The sequence below is a fragment of the Acinonyx jubatus genome, chromosome D3, assembly GCF_027475565.1.
Source record: "Acinonyx jubatus isolate Ajub_Pintada_27869175 chromosome D3, VMU_Ajub_asm_v1.0, whole genome shotgun sequence".
Classification (NCBI taxonomy): Eukaryota; Metazoa; Chordata; class Mammalia; order Carnivora; family Felidae; genus Acinonyx; species Acinonyx jubatus.
This window is the reverse complement of record NC_069392.1, coordinates 20,999,175-21,026,865: the sequence shown is the minus strand read 5'-3', so window position 1 is coordinate 21,026,865 and position 27,691 is coordinate 20,999,175. Positions and strand designations below refer to the sequence as shown.

The 27,691-nt window shown below is 44.7% G+C and overlaps 1 protein-coding gene and 1 long non-coding RNA gene across 14 annotated transcripts in view; one reads left to right on the top strand and one right to left on the bottom strand.

Moving 5' to 3' along the window:
- PISD (phosphatidylserine decarboxylase) overlaps nucleotides 1–27,491 on the bottom strand; it is a 35,619-nt gene extending 8,128 nt beyond the window's left edge. For 3 of the 13 annotated variants that reach the window (XM_053206037.1, XM_027050736.2, XM_027050741.2), the window contains exon 1: nucleotides 2,591–3,012. Coding sequence is in view for 6 of the 13 variants with exons in the window: in XM_053206033.1 (XP_053062008.1) it covers nucleotides 14,887–15,073; nucleotides 18,633–18,712; nucleotides 23,417–23,494; nucleotides 27,416–27,480 (410 nt within the window). In the remaining 7 variants the exon portion in view is untranslated. Of the gene's footprint in view, nucleotides 1–1,374; nucleotides 1,877–1,907; nucleotides 2,046–2,590; nucleotides 3,013–14,886; nucleotides 15,074–18,632; nucleotides 18,713–23,385; nucleotides 23,495–23,977; nucleotides 24,004–27,415 lie in introns of those variants that run through there. The other 10 variants (XM_053206033.1, XM_053206035.1, XM_027050735.2 and 7 more) reach the window with 10 other exon arrangements.
- LOC113596645 (uncharacterized) lies at nucleotides 1,523–3,154 on the top strand. The gene is made up of 3 exons (XR_003417451.2): nucleotides 1,523–1,605; nucleotides 1,972–2,037; nucleotides 2,266–3,154. It is a non-coding gene; the product is annotated as an uncharacterized LOC113596645 (long non-coding RNA).
- Nucleotides 27,492–27,691: the final 200 nt, after the last annotated feature.

The window sequence follows — 27,691 nt, the reverse complement described above, 5'->3', positions numbered from 1 at the left end:
GAGTGCACACCTGGGATTTCCGGTGAGGCCAGTGAGGCCTTGTGCAAGAGGATGGGGACCCCAGTCTCAACCTGCCTATTTCCCCCACTATGTTACCAGATGGGGCAGTGACCACTGCAGCATGCTGCCAGAAAGGCACATGCTGGAGCCCACAGACAAACCTAGCTAGACCCAAAACCTCAGGTCCTCAAAAACAGATTCCTGTGTATGCCTCTGCCATTTCATTTACCCCAGGGCCCCCAGTGCAGGGACTTGGCCAGGCCTCATGGCCCACCACAGTAAACTGGGCCTTCACCCTTCCTCCTGCAGTGCAGGGTGCTCAAGGGGGCCCAGTTCAAGTTGCTGCTATCCTAGACTCTAAGAAACTGCCCCCACAGGGCCAGGAGGATGTCCTGAGCCCTCAGTCCTACCTCCACCACCACTCTTACCTCCTCTTCTGAAATGGGTCAGGGACCAGACTGTCAAGTTTCTTCCATATCAACATGCATGGGCCCCAAAAGGTCCCCAGGGAGCAGACATGAATTCACCTGTCCCCAGAAAACAGGCTTGGCACCCTCTGTCTAGCTCAAAGCTGCAGGATGGAGGAAAGGGGCTCCCCTAAGGCCCATTCCTTTCTTCTTCCCAAAGGCAGAGCCACTTCCTAGGCCAACAGTGCTCCTGGCCTCCCCATTATGGTGCCCCACTTGCCCTCCATTCCTGCGATGACCCTTGGAGCCCAAGCCAAAATTTTCTTACTCTCTGGCTCCTTGGAGCCAGGCCCAGATGAGGAACCCAAAAGCAGGACTCCCTGAAGCAAGGGAAGTACAGTTACATTCCCTCTCTCCTCCATCTCAAGGACACTCTGTGGAGAAGAGTTGTGAGCTGTGACCAGTAGGAGTTTAAAGTTATCACAAGGCCTAAGGACCAGCCATACTGAACAGGGGAACTCAGAAGCTAGGCTTTGGTGGGGGAGGGGGACAATCCAGTTACTGCAATCCTGGCTGCCCTACCCTGAGAGCTGGGAGAGGCCTTGCAAGTCACAGGTGCTCTGTGGCTATCAGTTTGGCTATCTGGAAATGGGAAGGGTCACTCCTCCTGCTCACCCCCTCGAGGCTCAGATCATAGTAGCAACACTGGCCCAGAACTCTGCTCTGCTCAGAAACACCATGCCTCACTTTCACCCGAGACCTGGTGTCGTCTCATCCCCTAGACCTGACTCCCAACACCCCACCTCCGTTTCCAAACCCAAACTCTGGGAGCACCGAGGTATGCTCCCACTGGCAAGAGAGCAGGGACAGGGTGGAGTCAGTAGTTCTGAAAGAGCCCAAATCACACGGACACTTGCTGTCCCTATGAGAAGATTTGACGGCCCAACAGGACCAGGTAGAGGGTCACCTTTGTCTGGACGTGCTATTCTGGGTATTTACACCCCACCAGTGCTGCCATGTCCCCTCACAACCTGTAATGAAGGCAACAATAACCCCCTCAGTGGAATGGAACGTTCCAACTGAAGTCAGATGGACGAACCCAGGCCAGTTACCAGTTACTACAGGTGTGGGGGCAGGGAGCCATGCTCCTGACTGGTTCCCTTGGACTTTGATGGATTCAGGTTTGAGTCTGGACAAGGTCAGGAAGGCAGGGACGGAGTCAGACTGTCTGTCCCCTGCCCCCCAATAAGCTCTCCCTGAGCACCAAGGGCCTTGCAGCCAGGCACACAACCTGCCAGAGACAACCTAAGAAATTTGTTCTTGCTCCCTGAGCGGAACTCTCACTGGGTGCCAGGGTCACTCCCCCTGAAGCCGCAGCAGCAAAGCCTCAGTGTCCCCGTTTCCCCAAATTCTGTGTCCATCTGCTTGACTTTCTGGGCCTGCTTCCACCTTGGAAGGCAGGGCCACTACCCGACACCCCCAGCCCCCCACCCAGCTCACCTGAACCATGACACAAACAGCTGTGTCCAGGTGGGACCACCAACCCTTCCTCCCTGTGTTCCAGGACTAGAAGCAGACAAAACTTCAAAAACAGAGAACAGGGAAAATGGATTCTCCCCAGGTGAAATGGGTGAGCCATCTTGGGGAAGCCTTGGGCAAGAGAAGAGGAAGGAAAGAGAAGGACCCAGAGATACTTCTTTCAAGCCAGCAGCCAGGGAAGGGTGGTTGGAGGTGGGGACAGTCCTCCCCGCAGCACGGGACTTCTAAGAAATTTAAGAATCCCAGAAAGGAAAAGAACCTTCCTTTGGGGATAGGGCTCTGTGAAGGGCAGCTTGTCACCCCCCTCTCTGCCCCTCAGGTGAGACCCTGAGGACACCTACAGGTCCCACTGAGAACAGGGCAGCTTTCTTCCCTAACTGGCGCCAGTCACTGAGGAAATCTTTCGGAGCAAGAGGGGACTTGGAGCCCCAGCATTTTCCCTTTCCCGGCCGGCTGAGGGCCAGGAGATGCTGCCCGGCCTGGCGGAAGTGAGCTCATCCAGGACAGCCCGTGACCCACCATGTGGGCAGGAGAAGCCCGTGAAGGGATGAAGACTGTGGGGTGGGCTCTCCAGCCCAGGGCCCCGCAGCTCCAAGGGGCGACCGGCACCCAGGGCGGCCCCGCTACGGGCTCCGCTCACTCACCAGCAGGTAGTCCGGTCTCGCTGGGTGTCAGGCGCCGACGCCCAAGGAGGCGCCACTCGGAAAGGAAGCCCCGGCAGGCAGGCGGGGGCTTGGCTCTGGCCACTCGGACCACCCAGGGCGGGGAACACCAGAAGCAGTCACGCTCCGCCCTCGGGCCAGACCCAGCCACTGGGCCCAGGGCCCCTTTAAGAGGAGGGGCTGTGGCCAGGGAACCAGCCCCGCCCAGTCACGGGATTTCCCGGCGACACCTCCGGGGCCTGGGGGCCATTCTTCCTCCTCACTCCAAACTGGGCAGTCCCAGGCTTCAACGTGTGGCTGACCTCACCCAGGGCCAGCTTCCTGGGACTGAACAGAAAGCCAGCTACCTTTTCTAGCCCTCAAAAAGGCATCTAAGTCCTTGGCTCTTTCCCACACCCCACCTGGAAGGCACAGGATGCCCCCACCTCCACACACCCCCCCCCTCCTCCAGGCAGACACACTCCTACCATACAAATCCCCTGCCACACAAAATCTGGGATAGACCCCCAAAGAGACCAGACTCAGTAAAAGCAAAGTTCCCCTCTGGCCCCAGGCTGTGAAGTGATTCATGCAGTGTCCTTCTACCCCAGTAGATGGCAGCACCTTACACCCCATGCCTGCAAGCACTCGCTCCACATAGGATGAAGAGACATTTTCTAGGTGAGATAGAGTGAACGGGGAACACCAAAAAAAACCCAAAAAAACAAACAAACGGTGAAATTCAGCGGTCAGACTGCCTCAGAAGGCTCAGTCTTCATGCTCTAGGCCACTGAACAAGGGTACAACCCTAGCTCCTTCTGATCACTGAAAATTTAATTTTTTTTTTAATATCTATTTATTTTTGAGAGCGAGCAGGCATGAGTCGGGGAGGGTCAGAGAGAGAGGGACAGAGGATCCAAAGGCAGCAAGCCTGATGTGGGGCTCAAACTCACAAACCGTGAGATAGTACCCGAGCTGAAATCACTCAACCGAATAAGCCACCCAGGCGCCCTGAGAATTTGATTTCTAAAGCAACATTTGGAACAGGAAGAAAGAGCCTTTCGGCTTTCGAAGAGATGGGCAGCTGAGCCCAGGCAGCCTGGAGCAGGACATGGTGGCATACAAAGCCCCAAACACCTGTTCTCATCTGGATCCACTCTGCAAGTGCTCTGTGACAAGCTACAGACCTGGGATGCCACAGCAGGGATAGGGGCAGAAGACGGGCAGGGTCCCTCCTTGTGGACTTCCATAATGCTGGATACTTCCAATGCACAGCAGGAATAGGGCAGCAGGGGTGCACTATGTAGAGTTCCAGTCCTCTAGGGCTCAGGTTCCAGCACAGGGGCTGCACCTTGCAGTCTCCCAGCCTAGGCCCACAGCATTCTCTGAGCCTCAGTGAGACTTAAGACCCCTTCTCACCCCAGAGCTCTAAGCAAACACACCGTGAAATGGGATAAAAAGTAGTGAAAGCACAGGAAGATAACAGAATCCTGGCAACACTAAATTCCAGAACCAGAAAGATCCTAGAGGACCATTCTGACTTCCCCAAAGCCTCCAGTACTTCCAGACCAGGCCTTGTCCAAGTTACACTTAGGGGAGGAAAACAAAAGCCCAGGTTCTCATTTGCTGAGCAGCCTCTGAAACACCAATGCTCTCCCAGTAAAATGAACAACAGGGACACTCCAGGTCTACCAGGGTTCCTTTGTAATCATTTTAAGCCTCTCAGGAAGACTGGTGTTTAGAAAACTCATAAACCAGCCCACAGGTCTGTCCTGAAATTAGCCTTCTAACCTGACTTCTACCACGTATGTTTCAGTAAGGAAATGCCTTCTAGATTCCAGATAATAGTTAACAAATGATTTCTGGGAAAAACAAAAGTTTATGTTCCCACCCTGAATGAGGTCCCTTCCAGCCACACTGCGTCCTCCTACCTTGTTGGTACTCCCCTGGGTGGGAGTGCCACCTAGCGCCACCGCAAGGCTCTGCAGGCCCCAGGCCTCTTGGCCTCCAGCACCCGTGGACAGGTGTCCCACGTCACTCATGCCACTGTAGTTCCCTGCCTAGTGAATTTCATGCACTACTGTACAAGGGGATGAAGGTAGCAGTAGGGCAGGGGTGGCAGGTGCTTTCTGCTAATTCTCATTCCCTGGGGGCTGGCAGAAGCCTCCTGAGGAAGACCAGTGATGGCTGGTGTCTCAGGGCTGGTGGCTGGTGGCTGGTGCAAGAAGCCACGGGCAAGTTAGCAGCCTCACAAACGTGCCCTCAGGCTATTTCTTCATCTGAAACCTTCTCCCAGCCCTACCCCCTTGCATTTGCCAGCGTTTCTCAGCAATCCCACCAGCAGCTCCTGGAGGAGGGGGCACGGAGCAGGGGTGGTCTGCAGCACAATAAAGGAAACCGTGATTTGTGGCAGAACAGCCTGGCAGAAAGCTCCACACAGGTCCCTAAAGGTTTCTGAGTCAGCCACCCTGGACTCCTTCCAGACCCAGAGCTCAGCTTTATCTTGTTCTCGTCTTCTTCAGGCAGTCCTCAGCTCTTCGACACACCACTCAGCGTTGTCCCTGGGCTGGGGCAAGCAGGGAAGAGGCAAAGCACAGCCTGAGAGACCTGGGGGTGTGGCCGCCACAGTTCCTCCCAGATAGGGGCCCTGAGGCCCCTGAGACGCCCTCTTGACCTTGAATGAACCCAAGATTCTCTGAGGATAGAGCTGGGCAGTTAGTAAACGACACCTGAGCAGACAAGTGGGATCTACTTCCCTGCCAACTTGACTGCTCACTTTAACATCCACCTTTCCTAACACCTATTAGGTAGGAAGTAAAACAGTACAGGCATACCTCAAAGATATTGCTGGTTTGGTTCCAGCATACTGCAATAAAGCAGTATGCCTGGGGGGTTCAATCAGTTAAGCATCCAACTCTTGATTTCAGCTCAGGTCATTATCTCACGGTCCTTGAACTTGAGCCCCACATCATGCTCTGCACAAATAATAGGGAGCCTGCTTGGGGTTCTCTCTCTCTCTCTCTCTCCCCCTCTCTCTCTCTCTGTCCCTACCCGTGCATTCTCTCTCTCTCTAAAGAAATAAACTTTTAAAAAATGCAAGTCAAATGAATTTTTTTGATTTCCCAGTGCCCTTTCCCCACTCATGCTCTCTCAAAATAAAACTTTTTTAAAAAACCTTTTTAAAAAAAGCAATGTATGTAATTAAAACACACTTTATTGCTAAAAAATGTTAACCATCATCTGAGCTTTCAGCAAGTCGTAGTCACTAATCACAGATCACCATGACAAACAGAATAATGAAAACGTTGAAATACTGCAAGAATTACCAAAATATGACACAGAGACACAAAGTGAGTAAACACTGTTAGAAAAATGGTGCTGACAGACTCACTAGATGCAAGGTTGTCACCAACCTTCAATTTGTAAAAAATAAAATAAAAAACAAAAAAATGCAATTACCTTCAAAGCACAATAAAGCAAAAGCACAATAAAATGAAGTGTGCCTGTATTTACTGAATTTCTACACCCTGCCAGCAGAGAGCGAGGTATTTACACATACATCATTCTCATTTAACAACCTTATGAGGGAGTTTATAGTAGCCTGTTTACAGATAAGAAGAAGAAAGCTATAGTAATTATATAAAGTTGTAAAAAAAAGTGCAGAACATGTTCAATACTGTCCAGCGTCATAGGCACCACAGCACAGAGGGGTATGCTGAATGCAGGCAAATGGAGCTCCAGGCGGGTGGGCAGGAAAAAGGACATAGGGTGATATGTGGGCACAGGCTGATCTGTCCTCCCTCATTCCTTTTAATGAATTGGAATGTTGCACCATACATTTTTTAAGTTCTAAACTGAGGCTGGAAATAAAGTGTTGCTAATGCAGGGAGTGAACATGGATGTGGGCCCAGCTGCTCTTGACTGAGGCCTACTGTCTACGCCACTGGTCCCTGAACACCTCACACCTTGCCACAGGACCCCATGGCTAGGCCAGAAACGAACAACAAAACCAAGTTATTATACTCAGATGCGTATTAAAGTTTTTAGAGGTGAAGTTTTGTAATGACTGCAACATACTTTCAAATGATTCAGAGAATAAAAGATATATATACACACGGAGATAAAGCAGGTATAATAAAACATTAACTGTTCAATCAAGAGGTGTGTAACTCTATTCTCTTGACTTTTCTACTCTATTCACAATTTAAGAGTTGGAAGTTTGCTTTAAACCACAGAAAATTCCCTAAATTCTATTACTGGGTGGGGGGAAAAACCCAAGACCAGATTCCACATACAGAGCATCTCCTGCTGATAGGTGAGGCAGAACAAGTCAGGCCTGTTCTCAGCACCCGCTGCTGCTGCTTCACATGGAGGGACTCAGGGCTGAACTTTTTATATGCTGTCCACTCAGCCAGATATGTTCAGCACCCGAAGTGCCTGACTCCAGGCTGGGTGCCTCCAGGCTAGGTGCAGGTGTTCAAGTGAGAGCCCTTTGCACCTGATAAGAAAGGCCAGCTGCCAATCCCCACTTGCTCTGCAGTCATAGGCCCACCTCTGTCTGTGGATCACCTCTGGAGGCTGGCAGGAAGAGAGACAGGAGGACTGCTTCCTCCCCAAAGAGTCCACCATTTCCAGCAGGCCAGCTTTCCTACCAGATGCATCTCTGTTCTCAGGTCCAGCAGTCAAGAAAAAAAGGACACCCTGGAAATGCCAGAGACCAAAGGAGTCTGCCACCAGATGTCATCCTGGATGGAACTCAAATCACCTAGGTGTTCACAGGAAGCCTTGGAGTCACTATGCTGCACAGGTGTGCACTGTACACTTTAGGTTTACAGATGCGACACACTTCGACCCCTCTTGTTAAGAAATGCCTATGAAGGTTTTGGTTCCCTTTTTGACAATGAGGACAAAAGGACAATGAGGACACAAGGACAGCATATCTGGAATCACAACTGCCACACAAACCCAGAACATGTGACAGCTGCAGGCACACCTGGTTGTCTTCTATCCCCTGTGCTATTCATGCAAAGCCAGCTCTCTACAGAGAGATGCCAGTGTCAAGCACCCTCCTTTCTAAGGCCAAACACCAGGCCTTGAGCAGCCTAACTGAACAGGCAGTTTGACCACAAACCCAGAACTTGTCCATGACATCATGGGTTCCTGAGAAGAAACTCCTGAAAGCAGCTCCTCAACTCTCGGCTCCTGCTCTAAGGCCAAGGGCATCCTCAAAGTAGCACAAAATGTACCAAAAACCTAAACAGAAGACCTACAATTTTTCTTAAAAAAAAAAAAAAAAGAGAGAAAGGCCTAATTTTTCTTAGAAGAGAATCTTCACAATACTGGATTCAGAATGACTTCTTGGATAGGACAACAAAAACATAAGCAATAAAGGTAAAAATAGATAAACTAGACTTAATCAAAATTAAAAATTTTTGTGTATCAAAACATGTTATCAAGAGAGTGAAAATACAATCCACAGAATAGAGTATTTGTAAATACATGTATCTGGTAAGGGTCTAGTATCCAGAATATATAAAGAACTCCTGCAACCCAACAACAAAATACAAACCACCCAATGTAAAATGGACAAAGGTCTTGAATAGACATTCCTTCAAAGAAGATATATACGGGCACCTGGGGGGCCTCAGTCGGTTAATTATCGGACTTCAGCTCAGGACATGATCTCATGGTCCGGGAATTCAAGCCCCACATCGGGCTCTGTGCTGACAGCTCAGAGCTTGGAGCCTGCTTCAGATTCTCTCTCCCTCTCTCTCTGCCCCTCCCCCATTCGTGCTCTGTCTCTATCTCAATAAAATAAAATAAAACATTCAAAAAACTTTTTTAATAAAAAATAAAAGGGGCGCCTGAGCGGTTCAGTCGGTTGAGCGTCCGACTTCAGCTCAGGTCATGATCTCACCACTCGTGAGTTCAAGCCCCGCGTCAGGCTCTGTGCTGACAGCTCAGAGCCTGGAGCCTGCTTCCGATTCTGTGTATGTCTCTCTCTCCGCCCCTACCCTGCTCACACTCTGTATCTCTCTCAAGAATGAATAAACGTTAAAAAATTTTAAAAAATAAAAATAAAAAAGCAACAATGAACTGTATACTTAAAAAGGGTATGTTTTATTGCAAGTAAATGACCATACATGAGTAAAAGTGACTTAAAAATGAAATCATCATGGCAGCATTATTTACAATGGCCAAGACATGAAAACAACCTAGTGTCCAATGGATAAACAAGTTGTGGTGTATATGTATGTCTGTGCGTGTGTACGTACATACATCATACATACATACATTGGAATCTTTTTCAGCCAGAAAAAAAATGAAGAAATCCTACCACCTGCAACAACATGGATGAACCCTGAAGGCATTATGCTAAGTTCATTAAGTGAGCCAGAGAAAGACAAATACTGCATGATCTCACTTATATATAAGTGGAATCTAAAAAATGAATAAAAGGGAAAAAAAAAAAAAAAGAAAAACCAAACTCAAGAGGAAAAGGGATCAGACTATAGGGGGTGGAGCAGAGGGAGACAGGGAATTGGAAGAAGGTCAAAAGGTATAAATTTCCAGTTATAAGAGAGATAAGGACTAGGGATGTAATATACAAAATGATGCCTATAGCTAACACTGCCTGTACATCACATAGGAAAGTAAAGAGAATTAATCCTAAGAGTTCTCATCACAGGAAAAAATGTTTTCTTTTTTCCTTTTTTCTTTTTTAAAAATGTTTTCTATAGAGATGATGGATGTTAGCTGTTATTCTGGCAATCATTTCACGATATATGTAAATCAAACCATCATGCTGTATACCTTAAACTTACATAAGTGATGTATGTCGATTATTTCTCAATTAAGCAGAAAAAAATTAAGTCACCTTTGAGTAGCCAAAATATATGTAAGTAGGGAGAGACATTCTGGAAAGATACAGTAACGTTAAAAACGCTTGCATGCTTAGGGGCGCCTGGGTGGCCCAGTCAGTTAAGCGTCTGACTTTGGCTCAGGTCGTGATCTCACAGCTCGTGAGTTCGATCCCCATGTTCGGTGCTCACAGCTCAGAGCCTGGAGCCTGCTTCCGATTCTGTGTCTCCATTCTCTGCCCCTCCCCCGTGCACTCTCTCGCACTCTATCTCAAAAATAAATTTAAAAAAAAAAAAAGCTTGCATGCTTCTGGAGAGTAGGGATGGGATTAGTAGATGGGGCAGAAAACGGAAGATATTTTTATGTAAACCCTTCGGTAGTATTTGAATTTTTATATAATCATGTTTTATTTAAAAATTTTTAAACATTTCGGGGCTCCTGGATGGCTCAATTGGTTAAATGTCCAACTTTGGCTGTCATGATCTCACAGTTTGTGAGTTCAAGCCCCATGTCAGGCTCTGAACTGATGGTGTGGGGCCTGCTTGGGATTCTTTCTCTTTCTCTCTCTCCCTCCCCCCCTGCCCCTCCCCTACTCATGTACTCTCTCGAAATAAATAAACTTAAAAAAATTTTTAAACTATCTCATTAAAAATTAACTCGGGTGCCTGGGTGGCTCAGTCAGTTGAGCGTCCAATTCTTGATTTCAGCTCAGGTCATAATCTCTCGGTTAGTGAGCTCGAGTCCCACATCAGGCTCTGTGATGGTGGTACAGAGCCTGCTTGGGATTCTCTATCTCCCTCTCTCTGCCCCCACCCTTAGAATAAATAAACATTTTTTAAAAATTAAAATTAAAATACATATTCCTAAACATCTAAAAGCCCGGAAGGGCTAAGTTCCCCAAAATGTGAACTGTGGTTTCCTGTGCATTGTGGGATCGTGGGTCACTACTGTTTTCATTTTCATATTTTGTAATGTTTTCTGATTTTTTAAAAAATGAACATTTACCTTTACAAGCAGGTAAATGACCAAATTATTTGGTCTCAACAGGCTACTTACTTTGCTGCTAGTTGCAGAATTCCCTTAATCACATAAAACAAACACACAGGTTTCATTTCTACTCAGCCAACTACATGTGCTTCTTTTCCTACCATGAAAAGAATAGGACTCTCAGAGCAGGCAAAGAGGCTAGAAACATTTTCTTAAATGTGAAAAACAGAACACATGAAAATGAAACACACTCAAGACCCACAGCTGAGTTCAAGTCTCCTTAAATCACATCCAACACCCACCTCCCCTCTGCAAGAGCCATGCCCTCTCCCCGCACCCCAGAGTAGAGCTTGCAGTGAGTGAGATGGCACACATTTTGGAGCAATGGTTTCTTCTGTACTGTTAGGGAGGAGAAAGGGCAGGGGGGTGGACAGGAAGAACTGAAATAAAGGAAAGATATGTATATAAATTCTTCAAGAGTATTATGATGGGGGATGGGTGGCATAATATGAATTCTCACCTATGTAACTACAGACAACTTTTCAAGTCAGTATACTCAATTCACCTCATAATTTATACAGGCGGAGCCCTCACAGAATGGAGGTACCTTGAGTACACAGCAAGCCCCAGTGGGCAGGTTCAACCTCACCTCCATCTCTTGCTATCACTGTCTAAATTCTGTACTAACAGCACCTTTTATTGGCAACATGGTATTGTTTTAAAGAGTATGGGATTGGGCATCGAAAGATCTCTGTTCTAGAACCCACTCTGCTACCAAATGGTCTTTGTTTTTGTAAAATGGCTCTAACACCGGCCTTTGCCACCTCAGTGAGCTGTTATAAATAAATGGATTCAGAAAAAATGTGAGGTGCTGGGGTACGTGGGTGTCTCAGTCAGTTGAGTGTCTGACTCTTGACATCAGCTGAGGTCGTGATTTCACGGTCATGGCATGGATCCCCATATTGGGCTCCATGCTTATTGTAGAGCCTGCTTGAGATTCCCTCTCTCCTCCTCTTTCTGCCCCTCCCCTGCTCATGCATGCACACACGCTCACGGTACGCTCTCTCACTCTCAAAATAAATAAACTTTAAAAACAGAAAGAAAGAAAAACTGTGAGGTGCTATTCAACCTAAAGCATTACAAACATGCTCTTAAGAGTTTTGATACAGGGGGGTACCTGGCTGGCTCTGCCAGTAGAGCTTGTGATTCTTTTTTTTTTTTTTTTGATTTATTTTTTGAGAGAGAGCACAAGCAAGGGAGGGGCAGAGAGAGAGGGGAACAGAGGATCCAAGGCCAGCTTCGAGCTGACAGGCTGACAGCAGCAAGCCCGATGGAGGGCTCGAACCCACAACTGCAAGATCATGACCTGAGCCAAAGTCAGACACTCAACCAACTGAGTCACCCTAGCACCCCTAGAGCATGTGACTCTGGATCTTGGGGTCATGAGTTCAAGCCCCATGTTGGGCACAGAACTTACTTAAAAAATAAAAAATTACCAAATTACAAAAGTTTTGGGGTATTAGGATGGCTCAGTCGGTTGAGCGTCCAACCCCTGATCTTGGCTCAGGTCATGATCTCACAGGTTCATGAGTTTGAGCCCCTCACAGGGCTCTGCACTGTCAGTGTGGAGCCTGTTTGGGATTTCTCTCTCTCTGCCCCTTCCCTGCTCATGCACGCATTATCTTTCTTGTTCTCTCTCTCCGAAAAATAAACAAACATTTTAATTTTTTTTTACTTTTTTTTTTAATGTTTATTTATTGTTGAGAGAGACAGAGTGTGAGCTGGGAGGGGCAAAGAGAGAGGAAGACACAGAATCTGAAGCAGGCTCCAGGCTCTGAGCTGTCAGCACAGAGCCCTATGCGGGGCTTGAACTGACGAACTGTGAGATCATGACCTGAGCTGAAGACAGACGCTTAACCGACTGAGCCACCCAGGAGGCCCAAAACAAACATTTTAAAAATATTTTAAAGTTTTGATAGAGAGGGATGCCCAGATATTTCTTCAACACAAGAGAAACTTACAGGATGGGAAAGGGGAACAAAAGCTTCCTGCTGGCACACTGACCAACAGAGCTAGCAGGACTGCTTCATGTGTGGGGAAGGCTACATTGCCCCTAGACCCATGTCTATCTCCTGGAAATCCAGAAAATGCTATTGGTAAAACAAAATCACCCAGTCACCTCAACTGTGCCACTGACCCCAGGAGCTCATCTCAGCCTAACTACCAGCCTGTCTTCTCTTAAGCTCTGGAGATGCCTGACTTGACCCAAGGATATGAAGAGATTATATTCCAGCAAAATCACCCACAGAAATTTTCATTTGCCACTTAAAAACAGAGCCCTGAAGGGAACCTTACAGCTCATCTGCCCATGGTTCCTACATTATCATCAGAATCCTCAAAGGGGCTTTTTAAAAACAAAGATCTTGAGTCTTGCTCAAACTTTCTAAATCTCCAGGGATAAGAACAAAGAATTCATAGTTTCAAAGCTCCCCAACAATCCTGATGATTGACCAGATTGGGGTACTCTCATTTTTCATGAGATGACAGGGATTAGGTGGGGCAGGGGTAGGACTAGGATCCAGCCCATGACTCCTAGTCAGCACTCTCCCTTCTCACGACCTGCTGCCTCTCCGGAAATCCTACAATATCTGGTCAGAGTCCAGACCATTTCCCTTTCATAAAGTGAAATGCTGGAGTCCTGCCTGTAAATCCAGCAGTCCTATGGCCATTTTACTCAGTCAAAAGAATCTAACAGTATCTAACTTAAACCCAGCTCTGAACCAATAGGGGCTTCAGACCTTGTGCAGCACTGAGCCACTCTGATCCAGTATTCTGTTACCGTCCAGGCCCTAGAACTTATAAGCCAATCAACCCTGTCCTCTTTACAAACGGTCATCTTTCAGACATTGACTCACATATGGCAGTAGTTCCAATTATACAAATGGTGAATGCTAAAAAATACGACTGACATTAGTCTTTTATGATTTTAGAAGTCACAGATTTCTTCCAAATGTAGATTCTCTTGGAAGACCTTTGAAATGGGTCTCGAGCTCATCGCAGGGTGACTCAGCCTGACAAATGCTTGGGGTCAGAGAGAAACCATCTTGAGTGGGGTCATTGATCCCAGTCTTAACAAGTATCAGCCTAAACAAGAAGGTACGTTTACAGAGGAAACCATCAATGTCATGGGAAATAGAGTACAGCAAAATTTCAAAGTGTGACTCACATACTACACAATTACCCTTCGCCAAAAGGACTTTGTCATATACTACCAGAAAACAGAAAGCCTTTTTTTTTCTTGGTCTGAGATAGGCTATTATGAAGCCCAAGGTGTATGAATAGGCCAGAAAAAGGACAGACACACGGGCAAGCAGGTATCTCCTTGGGTAACAGCCACATCTGGATCTGTATGACCAGCTGAATAAGTCACAGTTTTATAGGACTGGTGAAAATCAGGTGAAATCTTTATACTAGATTCTACTGGAGGAAGAGGGTCAAAACCAAAATTCAAAACAGGATTTTAGGAGGAAGCCTATAATGTAGCATGTAATGCCAATGCCAACAAATATTCCTAGATAAACTATGCTAGAGCTGGAAGAAATCTCAGTTGGGTTCCAATCCAACCTATTTTATAGTTGTTTATGACATTGTCACACAGAGAACCAAATGACAAGTGACATGTTCACGTTCACACAGCTACTGAGGAACATGGCTGGAACTCGCCTTTAAGACCCACATGCCTTGGTCAGTGGATTCAGCAGAGCTGGATTACTGATAGGGAACGGCTCATGAGGAAACCCAAGAGCATCATCTAAATACCATAAAGTCCCTACTCTCACCCCCCCACCCCCGCTTTTACCCACTGGCTCTACTAATATTTCAGATTTTTTATTTGCTAAATTATGGCTGAGAAGACATTTTTAAGCTTGCATCTTAATACTCAGTTCCAAATTTACTGACTGTCTACTCTAAGTTACCAATCATTCTGGGCCACTGGAGCACAGATGAATAAGACAGTTCTATTGTACATCATTCATGGTTCAACAACATTGAAGCCTGCCCCTACTGAAAGGTCCTATTGTCGGGGAAGCATTTTGAGCAATAAAAATAAAGGAAATTTTATTATTTCAGTCTGGTTCCTGGTGAGAACTTATCCACATCCCAAAAGTCCAACTGTTTCAGCTTATCCTCAGAGAAGGGCATGAACTCTGAGGATTTCAACAGCAGGTAATGAATTTCTCCTCAGAGCTGTTGGGGAGATTAGGAGTAAGTGTGGACACAGAAGGGAAGCCCAACATGACACCAAAGGTATAATGTCTGTGTCTGGCCAAAAACCCACTGGAGACATGAGCTCCAAAAAAGAACACTGCACTTTTTCAAACATTTCAACTTTGGGGCAATCTAAAAAGTGTCAGATAGTTGTGTTAAATGAGAATTCACGGTGACTGCACCTTAGTCCTACCTCCCAGGGACCAGCAAGTTTGGGTGGAATCTCCAAGCCCAGCTTCTCCAGCTCTCGCTCCCTGTACTTCTCATACTGCCGGTAACCTGCATACCCGCTGCCTGTCACCAACAGAATGGGCAGGGGGCGCAGCAGGAACAAGGTTCGAACCGGGGCAGTGTGGACTCTTCTGGCATCTGTTAACAAAAAAATAGAAAATTCTGAGATTGGGAGAAGGGACAGGGATGAGTCATGCAAACAGCACCAAAAGGAGGCCCAGGAAAAGTCACGCATCTTAGAAGCCTTCAGTAGGGGTGCCTGGGTGGCTCAGTCAGTTAAGCATCTGACTTTGGCTCAGGTCATGACCTCACAGTTTGTGGGTTCGAGCCCCACATTGGACTCTGTGCTGACAGCTCAGAGCCCGGAGCCTGCTTCCAATTCTGTGTCTCCTTCTCTCTCTGTCCCTCCCCCATTTGTACTCTGTCTCTCTCTCTCTCAAAAATAAATAAAAACATTAAAAAAAAAAAAAAAAAAAAAAGAAGCCTTCAGTAAAGGTTACAGAACCCTAAAGGGGTATGATAAGCAGGTGCAACCTTGAGTCACTAGTAAGACCCTTCTGTCTCCAAATCTTACCAATAAGTAAGGGACAAGCATCTTTCCTGTGAAACTACAATGCACCTCAACTGCCACCATAGCCAGAGAATTTAACATGAAAACACTGAATCACAAAAGAGATCAAGAAACAAAACTAATCAAAGTTGCCTGGCAAGACACCACCAGGTCCACAACTGGGAGTCAGGTATCACTTCTCATCCAGCACTCTCTGACCTTACTTTTTACAATCCAGGCCCAATTCTGACTGGACACTAGTATACTACAATGCAAACTCTCATAAATTCTTACAATTTGATAATAAAAAAGACAACCCAATTAAAAAATGTACAAAGGATTTGAATAAACATTTCTCCAAAGAAGATATACATATGACCAATAAGCACATGAAAAGATGCTAAACATCTATTATGGGTTGAACTGTGTCCCCCCAAAATTCGTATGCTGAGTCCTAATTCCCAGTACCCCAGAATGTGACTTTACTTGGATACAGGGTCTCTAGAGAGGTAAACAAGATGAAATAAGGTCATCATGGTGGGCCATAATCCAATATGACTGGTGTCCTTATAAAAAGGTAAAATCTGGAGACAGACACGCTTATAGGGAGAATGCTATGTGAAGATGAAGGCAGAGACCAGGATGATGCTTCTACAAGCCAAAGACCACCGGCAAACCATTAGAAGCTAGACACGAGGCATGGAACAGATTCTCTCTCATGACCATCAGAAGGAAGCAATCCTGTGACACCTTGATCTCAAACCTCTAGTCTCAGAACTTGAGTAAGTTTTCTACTGTGTAAGCCACTCAGTTTATGGTACTTTGTTACAACAGCTGTAACAAACCAATACAACATCATTAGTGATCAGGGAAATGCAAATCAAAACCAAACTGAGCTACAACTTCACACCCACTAGGATGGTTATAATCAAAGACAATTCAGGGACACCTGGGTGGCTTAGTCGGTTAAGTGCCTGACCCTTGATTTTGGCTCAGGTCATGATGTCAGGGTTGTGAGATCAAGCCCAGCGCGGAGGCTGCTTGGGATGCTCTCTCTTCCTCTCCCTCTGCCCCTCTCGTGCACACTCTCTCTCAAAAAAAGTTTTTAGTTTAAAAAAAAAAAAAAAAAGACAACTCAGTATTGGCAAGGATGTGGAGAAACTTGAACCCCCGTACACTGCTGGTGGGATTTTATAAAGTGGGGCAGCCACTTTGAAAAAGAGTTTGTCAGTTCCTCAAAATGTTAAACATAAAATTACCATACAACCCAGCAATTCTGTTCTTAGGGATATTCCTGAGAGAAAAGAAAGATACATCTACACAAAAATTTGTGCAAGAATGTCCAACACCAGCCAAAAAACAGAAACAATCCAAATGGCTTTCAATTGGTGGATGAATAAACAAAATGAGGTATAACCATATAATAGAATATTTGATAATAAAAAAGGAATGAAGTATTGACACATGATATAACATGAACCTTGAAAACAATACATGAAAGACGCCAGCCACAAAAGGCTGCATACTGTAGAATTTCTTTCACATGAACCGTCCAGTATAGGAAACATACTACAGAGACATAAAGTAGATTAGTGGCTGCAAGGGACTGCAGGTTTGGGGCGGGGTCAGGGGGGTGTTGAGGCACAGTGAGGAGGGAATGAAAATGTTCTAAAGTTAAATAGTGGAGGGGCACCTCTGCCCTTCTCCCGCTTCTGCGCTCGCGCGCTCTCTCTCTCTCTCTCTCAAAATAAATAAATAAACTTAAAAAAAATTTTTTTTTTTAAATAAATAGGAGCGCCTGAGTGACTTAGTTGGTTGAGTGGCTGACCTCAGCTCAGGTCATGACCTCATGGTCTGTGAGTTCAAGCCCCACATCAGGCTCTGTGCTGACAGCTCGGGGCCTGGAGCCTGCTTGGATTCTATGTCTCTCTCTTTATCCCTTTCCTGCTCACACTCTGTCTCTCTTTCTCAAAAATAAACAAACATTTTAAATAAATAAATAAATAAATAAATAAATAAATAAATAAATGTTTTGCTTTCGCTCTCATCAACCATCTCATTTTATCCCCAAGATATTCTCACTGGACAGTTCAAAATGGCTTCTGATATGATAGAATAAAAAGGATATCTAGGTGGTGCCTGGGTGGCTCAGCTGGTTAAACACCCAACTCTCAATTTTGGCTCAGGTCATAATCTCACAGTTTGTGAGATGGAGCCCCACATCAGGCTCTGCACTAACAGCACAGAGCCTGCTTAGGATTCTCTCTCTCTTTCTCTCTCTCATTCTCTCTCTCTCTCTCTCTCTCCCTCCCTCCCTCTCTCTCTCTCTGCTCCTCCCCTGCTCACACATTCTCTCTCTCTCAAAATAAGTAAACTTAAAAAAATGGTATCTAAATAGTAAAGACAAGACACATTCTTGTACAAGTTCAAATGGCTGCTTACAATATCAAAAAGTTCACAATCCACAGTTTTGATGAGGGTGTGGGGAACTGACACATTCACGAGCACCTCCTACTCAAACGCATATAAAGTGGAACAATCCTCTTTGAAGAGCAATTTGGCCTAAATACCAACTTGCAAAACACATAAATCTTCTGATTCAGCAAGTCTAACTCTACAAATTTATCCTGAAGCTGCACAAAGATATATTACCACAGAAATATATATTAGAGAGGTCCTTGGGTGGCTCAGTCAGTTGAGTGTCTGATTTCAGCTCAGGCCGTGATCTCACAGTTTGTGGGCTCGAGCCCCACATCCAGCTTATTGCTGTTAGTGCAAAGCCCACTTCAGATCCTCTGTCCCCACTCTCTGACCCTCCCCTGCTCGTGCTCTCTCTTAATAATAAACATTAAGGAGAAAAGAATAAGTATATAGTAGAAAAAGCCTAGAAACAATTTAAATGTCTAACACCAAATGGTACAGTCATTCAATGGAATACTATGCAGCCAGTAAAAATGATCAGGTTACAATCACTAGTGCTTCAGTAATAACTATATGCCTGGTACTCTAAGCACTCCACAGATACAAGGTCATTTAATTTTAATTTAATTCTAGTAATTTCCCATGAAATAGGACCTGTTTATCCCAGTATACTGATAAGCAAACTGAAGCACAGAGAGGCCAGCACTACCTATAATTGCTACTTACTTGTATAAAAGGCTCTGACAGGCAGCTTCCTTAAGGACTGTAGGAAATGGCTCAGAACAGTGTTCTCATGGTGGAGGAGGCTATAAGCAAACAGAAATGAACTGTTAAACATTTACCTTAAAATTTTTAAAAAATTAGTGGAGCAACTGGCAAAACTTGAATACAATCTATAGATTCACTAACAATCTTATATGAATGTTAATTTCCTGGTTTTGACCACCACTGTGGTTGTGTGAGAAAAATGTTCTTGTAGGAAAAAGGCTGAAATGGTTCAAAGTAAAGGAATATCAAATCTGTAATTTTCTCTCAAGTGTTTTGGAAAAATATATATATACACACACACATACACCTGAAGAGGGTACAGGGAGGGAGAATAGTAAAGCAAATACAGTCGACATCTGGGGAATCTGGGTAAACAGTATTTGGGAATTGTATTTTAACTTCTGAAACTATTTCACAATAAAGTTATTTTCTTAATTAAGCATAATATCATAACAGGCAGTAAAGCCAGCACTCTTCCACAAAGCCGTATGTTTCTGTACCACAAAAGAACTCTACACAGCCTTGTAAACATCTAACCCCCAGGGGAGGCCAGGTGGCTCAGTCGGTTGGGCATCTGACTTCGGCTCAGGTCATGATCTCACGGTCCGTGAGTTCGAGCCCTACATCAGGCTCTGTGCTGTCAGTTCAGAGCCTGGAGCCTGCTTCGGATTCTGTGTCTCCCTCTCTCTCTGCCCCTCCCCCACTCATGCTCTGTCTCTCTCTCTCTGTCAAAAATAAATAAACATTAAAAAAAATTTGTTTTTAAAACATCTAACCCCTACGCATTAAAGAATCTAACACATTTTAAATTTTAAAAATCTGTCCTGGAAAAAAAATGACACAAACCATGTGTAACTATTCTAATCTACTTCAAGTCTAGAAAGCTCAATTAATTTAGAATTTCTGGATTATCTTTTGTGGCTACTTTGTCAAGCTATGCTGACAGACTGAACACGTTTCAGGCCTCCTGAGAAAAAAAATTACCAAGGATAGCTTTCCACTCTAAGAAAACATTATTTCTTTTTTTTTTTTTTAATGTTTATTTATTATTGAGAGACATAGAGAGACAGAGTGAGCAGGGGAGGGGCAGAGGGAGACACAGAATCTGAAGCAGGTTCCAGGCTCTGAGCTGTCAGCACAGAGCCCAACACGGGTCTCGAACTCCCAAACCGCGAGATCATGACCTAGCTGAAGTCGGACGCTTAACCGACTAAGCCACCCAGGTGCCCCTAAGAAAACATTATTTTTGACTCAGTTTGTTTCTCTTTCACCTTCACCCAAGGAAACTGGACATTTTCCCAGTGGCAATAAATGACTGCCAGCAAGGAAAGCATTTGTGAATTTTCATTTCCCCTAATCAAAGAGCACAACATCTCATTGTCAATTCAGATAGCACTTCGGTTTCCCCAAATCTTGACCTGAAATCTAAAGTAAAGAAATTAGTAAAAAAATAGTAAAATAAAGAAAATAGTCCTTGTCAGTAAGCACTTCTTTTTCTGCTGAGGCCTTTTATGTGAGATGTAATAATTTATTACAAATGTCTACATTGCTACTTTTATGGAAAATAAAACTACATTTATGACCTTCATACAGTAATATACATTTTCATGGATATTTAGTAGTTATGTCTTATATAGATAGCCTGCAAACATGATCAGATTTAGGCACCTTTTTTTTTCTTTTACTTGAAATTGACTTAAAAACACCATCACAGCATGGTGCTAATATGTGGGAGAATCTGATTCTCCCACAGGCAAGTCAGGTTCGTATAGAGAAAAAGTATGGAATCATGATAATCATCACCACTAAGGCCAGAGAGATGTACAGCTATTAACACAAAGGGTATGTTTCAGTATATGAATGTTCTTTCAGCAGTGAACAATGCTCGTCTCTAAGACTGGAAACTCCCACTACAAAAGCTAAAAGCCTCAAACCCTGCTTTCCAAACAGAATTAGAACAAGAAGTGTAAAAACTGACTAAAGGTACATTGTTGTGTTCTGTACACTGCTGTATTGTGTTCCAGAATGAATGCTGAACCCCCCAAACTAAAAGAATGTTTGCAGACTGCTGAATAAGGCTTTTCTTCCCTTGGCTGGGGAGGTACAAATGGGAGATAATGGTCTATCCACTGTAACCAGACACACAGCACTCAGGTGGTTTGTCTTGCATATGGGCCTTCACCTCAGCACGCCTGCCCAAGAACACAGAGCTCAGTTCTCTCATACACCTCTGTAACCCCGGCTCCTGGAAAAAAATGCCTGGCAAATACCCCATTACACTAGTTAGTCTTTTATAACTGGATCATTCGTATCCTGAGATAAATGCTGTATGTTCTCCAATCTTACATAAACACTGTCTACCATGGGCCCTTCTCTAGCTTCCACCCCACTTTTCTTCTCTCCTTCATAACAAGCTCTTAAAAAGAGCTATGTGCACTGTCAACTGTAAAAAATCCTAGAACACAGGCAGTAACTTCTCTGACATTGGCTGTAGCAACTTGGTTCTAGATAGGACCCCTGAGGCAAGGGAAACAAAAGCAAAAATAAACTATTGGGACTACATCAAAATAAAAAGCTGCACAGCAAAGGAAACAAAACTAAAAGGCAACCTATGGAATGGAAGAAGATGATATATCCAATAAAGTGTTAGTATCCAAAAAATATTAAAGAACTTAAAAACTCAACACCCAAAAAAACCAATAATCCAAATAAAAATGGGCAGAAGACAGGAGCAGACGTTTCTCCAAAGAAGATATACAGATGGCTAACAGTCACGTGAAAAGGCACTCATCATCACTCATCATCAGGCAAATCAAAACTACAAAGCAATATCGCCTCACACCTGTCAGAATGGCTAAAATCAAAAACACAAGAAACAACAGGTGTTGGCAAGGCTGTGAAGAAAATGAAACTGTCTTGTACTGCTGGTGGGAATGCAAACTGCTACAGCAACTGTAGAAAACAGTATGGAGGTTCCTCAAAAAGTTAAAAATAGAACTTACAATCCAAGAATTACACTACTAGGTATTTACCCAAAGAATACAAAAACACTAATTCAAAGGGATACATGCAGCCCTATGTTTATAGTAACATTATTTACAATAGCCAAGATATGGAAGCAGACCAAATGTCCACTGACTGATGAATGGTTAAGGAATATATGGTATACATATACAATGGAATAGTATTTGGCCCTCAGAGGGAATGAAATCTTCCCATTTACAATGACACGAACGGAGCGAGAGAGTATAATGCTAAGCGAATTAAGTCAGAGGAAGACAAATAACAAATGATTTCACTTATATATGGAATTTAAGAAACAAAACATTAAGAGAACAGGTTGTTACCAGAGGGAGGTGTGTAGGGGACAGATTAAACGGGTGATGGGGATTAAGGAGTGCACTTGTCATGAAGCACCTGGGTGGCTCAATTGGTTGAGTGTCCAACTCGATTTTGGTTCATGATCCCAAGGTCTGTGAGTTCGAGCCCCACATCAGGCCCTGCCCTGGGAGATCCTCTGTTTGGGATCCTTGGGATCCTCTCTCTTGCTCTCTCTCTCTGCTCCTTCCCGACTCACCCGCACACTCTCTCTCAAAAATTAATAGGCAAACTTAAAAAAAAAAAGAGGGGGCACCTGGGTGGCTCAGTCAGTTAAGCATCTGACTCTTGGTTTCAGCTCAGGTGATGCATGATCTCACAGTTTGTGGATTTGAGCCTCGTGTCAGGCTGTGCTGACAATGCAGAGCCTGCTTGAGATTCTCTCTCTCCCTCTCTCTCTGTCCCTCCCCCTCTCTCAAAAAATAAATATTTAAAAAATTAAAAAGAGAAAAAAAACAGTCACATGATGAGCAGCATGTGTTGTATGGAAGTGTTGAATCACTGTACATCTGAAACTAATACAACATTGTACATTAACTGGAATTAAAAGTAAAGAAAAAAAAAGAGCTATGTTCACTGGCACTACTTCCTCACCTCTAACCCTCTCTTAATCCTGCTCAACCAAGCTTTTGTTTCAATCATGTCACCTCTTGTCAAGGTCACCAACAACTTCCAGGTTGCCAACACCAATGCATATTTCTTGAGTCTCGTGTTATTTGACCTCTCACAGAGCATCTGGCACAACTGACCCCTTTCTCTCTTTTTTACTGAGGTATAATCGACATATAACATTGTTAGTTTCAGGTGTACAACATAAATCAATATGTATATATACTGTGAAAAGATCACCACAATAAGTCTGGTTAACATCTGTCACCATACAGTTAACAAAATTTTTTTCTTGTGATGAGAACTTTTTTTAAGATTTTTTTTTTCAAACTTTTATTTTTGAGAGAGAGAGCCAGAGAGCAAGCAGGGGAGGGGCAGAAAGAGAGGGAGAAAGAATTCCAAGCAGGCTCCATGCTGTCAGCACAAAACCCCATGTGGGGCTTGAACTCACAGACCATGAGATCATGACCTGAGCCAAAATCAAGAGTAAGATGCTTAACCAACTGAGCTACCCAGGTGCCCCAAGACATAAACTTTCACTGTGTTAAGTCACTGAGATGCTGGGGTTTACTGTTACCATAGCAGCATTACTATAATATACCATTTCAGCAAAAGGCACCCTTTACACAGCTACACAAGTCAAAACCCTGAGACTCATTCATATAGAAGACGTTTCTCTCTCATTATCCACATTCAATCCACTGGCAAGACAGGAAGACTCTACCTTTAAAATATATTTATCTGTCTAGGAGCACCTGGCTGGCTTAGCTGGAAGAGCATGCGACTTGTTCTCGGGGTCATGAATTCGAGCCCCATGCTGGGTGTAGAGATTACTAAAAAAAAAAAAAAAAATGTAAAAAAAAATTATACACACACACACACACACACACACACACGCGCGCGCATAGATATAAAGATACACAGATGTATATAAATGTATCTATTTCTCATTGCCACCACTAGTCACACCCTAACCCAAGACACCTGATTCTCTTAACAAGTGATTGAGAAAGTCTGTTCTCCACTTTCCACTCTTGGCCCTCTATATCCTATTCACCACAAAACAGCCAGAGTGACCTTTTCAAAACAGAAAAGACCAGACCCCATGTACTTGGTCCTTGCTGGATTCTCAGATATCCTACTGCTTTCTGTCTCCTCCTTACTCATTCCAGTTGCCACTCCTAGTACTCACCACACCTTTGCCTCTTTCCACACCCTTGCATTTGCTGTTTGTTCTAATGGGCACACCCTTCTATGTGGCCCACTCCCTCATCATTCAGTTCTCTGTGAAATGTTCCCTTCTCAGTTTGTCTTACCTGACTACCATGTGCCCTTTAATCACCTTCCTTTATTTTTTTCATGGCACTTCTCACTACCTGAAATGAAAAGATTGTGTGTGTGTGTGTGTGTATGTATATGTATGTGTATGTATGTGTGTGTGTGTGTGTGTGTATATATATATATCACCTATTTGTTTACTTTGCCTGCCTTCCCACTGAACTCCAATCTCAATGGTGAGATTAAACCCCAGAAGGATGAATGGATAAATTCAACCAGCTGACTCTTCTAGGTGGTGACTCAAGTGGGCATGCTGCAAGCAGGTGATTAAAGCCCATGAGTGAGCACATAAGTCTGAATGCATGACTTACTGCCACTCATTAGCAATGTGACTTTAGGAAACTCAATTAATTCTACGCCTCAATTTCCCCACCTGTAAAAACAGGATCCCATTGACACTACATGAGACAATCATAAAAAACCAGCACCTAGCTACATATTACTACTTTTTAAATGTTTATTTATGTTTGAGAGAGAGAGAGAGGGAAGGAGCCCGAGCATGAGCAGGGGAGAGGCAGAGAGGGAGAGAGAGAATCCCAAGCAGGCTTCACACTGACAGCAGGAGCACAATCTCACGAACCAAGAGATGCATGACCTGAGCCAAAATCAAGAGCTGGACGCTTAACCCACTGAGACACCCAGGTGCACCCCTATTACTATTTTTTAAAGTAACAGAGTTTATGTTCAGCTGGCACACACACTGAGATGGCTATATCAACTGTCTATGACCAGGGGCCCATGGCTAGCTCAGTCAGTGGAGCAAGCAACTCTTGGTCTTGGGGTCATGAGTTTAAGCCCCACGTTGCGGGAGTAGAGATTACTTTAAAAAAAAAAACTGCCTATGACGAGTATCCACACTGACTGGTCTATGGCCATACTGTCATGGTTAAAAAACACTTTTGGGGCACCTGGGTGGCTCAGTCGATTAAGCATCCAGCTTCAGCTGAGGTCATGATCTCATGGTTTGTGAGTTCAAGCCCCAAATCAGGCTCTGCTCTGGGACCATGGAGCCTGCTTCAGATCCTGTCTCCCTCTCTGTGCCCATCCCTCATGTGCTCTCTTTCTCTCTCCAAAATAAAAAAAACAATAATTAAAAAAATAGAATTAAAGTCATGTAAACTTAAAATCTTTTAACATCATCCCTGGTGGTGACATTTTAACTATAATCCTTCTATCTCTCCTGCCCCCCCCTTTTTTTTTTTAACATTTATTCATTTTTGAGAGACAGAAAGAGACAGGGCATGAGTGCTGACAGCTCAGAGCCTGACGCAGGCTTGAACTCTCGGACCATGAGATCATGACCTGAGCTGAGTAGGAGCTTAACCAACTGAGCCACCCAGGCGCCCCCGTTTTTTTTTAAAAAATTTTTTTAGCATTTATTCATTCTTGAGAGACAGAGAGAGACATAACATGAGTGGGGGAGGAGCAGAGAGAGGGAGAATCACTCCTGCTTTCTGAACATACGAAGCTTTTCTAAAAATGAACTGGCAGACCTCCTGAAGGCCTTATTCCCCATTCTATCTTGTGTTAGTGTTTAGTTGAGTGTTTTCTCTCTCTTCTACTAGACTGCAAAATTCTTTAAACAAAAAGCCCATTCCGAATGCTGTATCTTTTAATTCCTGTCTTCGTTGTTCCTTTCCCCCATGGTCCCTGGCACTATGGTTTGCAGTGGTAGGAATGTCAATATTTCTGAATGAAAGCCTTGTACAAGCCAACCACTCCTTAAGTACTAAGGAGTCAGTGTATGCTTGCCTGAACCTAAGACTCATCTAAGACACTTGCAGTCCCAAGCTACTACACCTAGTAAATCTGAATTTGGCAGCAGGATGGGGATATATCTGGGAATCTCAATTTCTAATAAATACCTACCCTATTATTTTATCAAACAAATTTGGGAAACATGGCCCTTAATTACCCAAGACGTTGTTTTCTCTTTGTTCTATCATCTGCCACACGTCACCCAGTAACTGTAAAACTCCCCTGCAATATGAGGTTTTCATCTGTATGTCTCACAGCCATGCTTTACTTAAAGCCTATGAAAATGCTGTTTTGGTATTTGTTATCAACAATATATAATACCTTTGAAAATTAAAAGCTCTTATTGTACCCAAATCCTCATCCTTTCCAACCACTGCACCTAAATCCAATCTCATTTATCTATATTGATACTAAAGTAGGACTCCCCACCTCCAACCCTTTTTTTTTTAATGATGGTGAGCGAGTAAATCTTCCTCCTCATCTAAAAAAATATTTTAGGAATGCCATTTTTTAGTCATTCTAACTCATGACACAGTTTAGGTGAATTCACGGCTGACTGATAAACAGCTCATCTGGTATTAATATCGAAAGCAGAGACCCTCCTTTCCAAATCCCAACTGTTACCACACGTTGCAGAGCCCCCTCCTGAGAGAACTACACCATTTCTGAAATAGTCCATGATAGGAGAGTAAAGCTTTGATGGTAAGGACAATCAGTTTCTGCTCACTTTCAGTCCAAATCCAGTATCCTTTTACTTCCCCAAATCACAGTGATAGATCACCTCTGGTCACAGAGCAAGTTTTGGTCAATGCTGACAAAATTAACCCTGCCAGAAAAACAAAAATCACTATGCGTCTCCAAACCTTCTCACTTTGAAATGACACCAAGCAGCCGACTCTGAGTCATAGCTACCCACATTTTAATCCATTTTCTGAGAGTCCAAATGGTCCCTAGCTATTTGTGGATAATAAATGCCCTCATGGTGGACAGCCTAAGGGAAAGGTCCTTGAGTGAGAAACAGAGGTAGCCTGGTCGGGGTCCGGACTCTGCTACTAACTGGCTGGGTAAAACTGAGCAAGTCCCTCCCTCTCTCAAGGCCTCAATTTCCACAATTCCAAAAACAGCTGGATTTAGATGACCTCTCACGTCTCTTCCAACTCTAAGAACTTAACAGTTGGGAGTCAACCAGAGTAACCAAGACCTAATTTCTTAACAGACTATTTGCGATTACTGAATCCAACCTCTTCGCTTCAAACACCAAGAATCCAAAGTAAAGACCCCAACTTCCAGTCCAAAGCTCTTCCCACATCTTGTCGCCCTTCCAGGAACACAAATCCCGAAAGAAGCGTTCAGTCCAGCCTCGACTCTAGTGGCGGGCAGGCAACCATCTGTTTTGTTTGGTTTTCTTGTTTTTCTCCCTTCTGCACTTCCACTTAGCTGTAAAAGGCAAAGCGAGAGCGCTCAGGCCAGCCCCTAACTAAACCCGGACCTCCCTACACGCCGGGAGTCCCACCTGATTGAGGTGAAGGTGGATGGCGCCGTCTCCACCCGACCCCTCCTCAGGTCGAGCCCGTAATAGGGAAACGACTCCTCCCTCCCGACTCCGGTTCGGTCTAAGCTGCCTCCGGCCCTGAGGCAGCCTCCCCAAGCAGCTATACCTGCTTTGCCACGACGTGACACCGCGCAGCAACCTCAGGGACCGCGGCCCCACGGACGTCGCCATCTTGTCTCCTCCTTCTCGGTGGGCCACGCCCCCTTTCCCACACTCGTGGCGCACACGTGTGACGTCACGAGTTATAGAGCTCACGGGGCCAATAAGGAAAACGGTGGGGTGTGGGCGGAGACGGGTAAGCCCCTCCCCTTGGCCGCTGCCCGCCCCATCAGCCTGGCTCTTGGGTCGCCTCCAGAGCCAGGTGGGTAGTTACCTGCTGTGC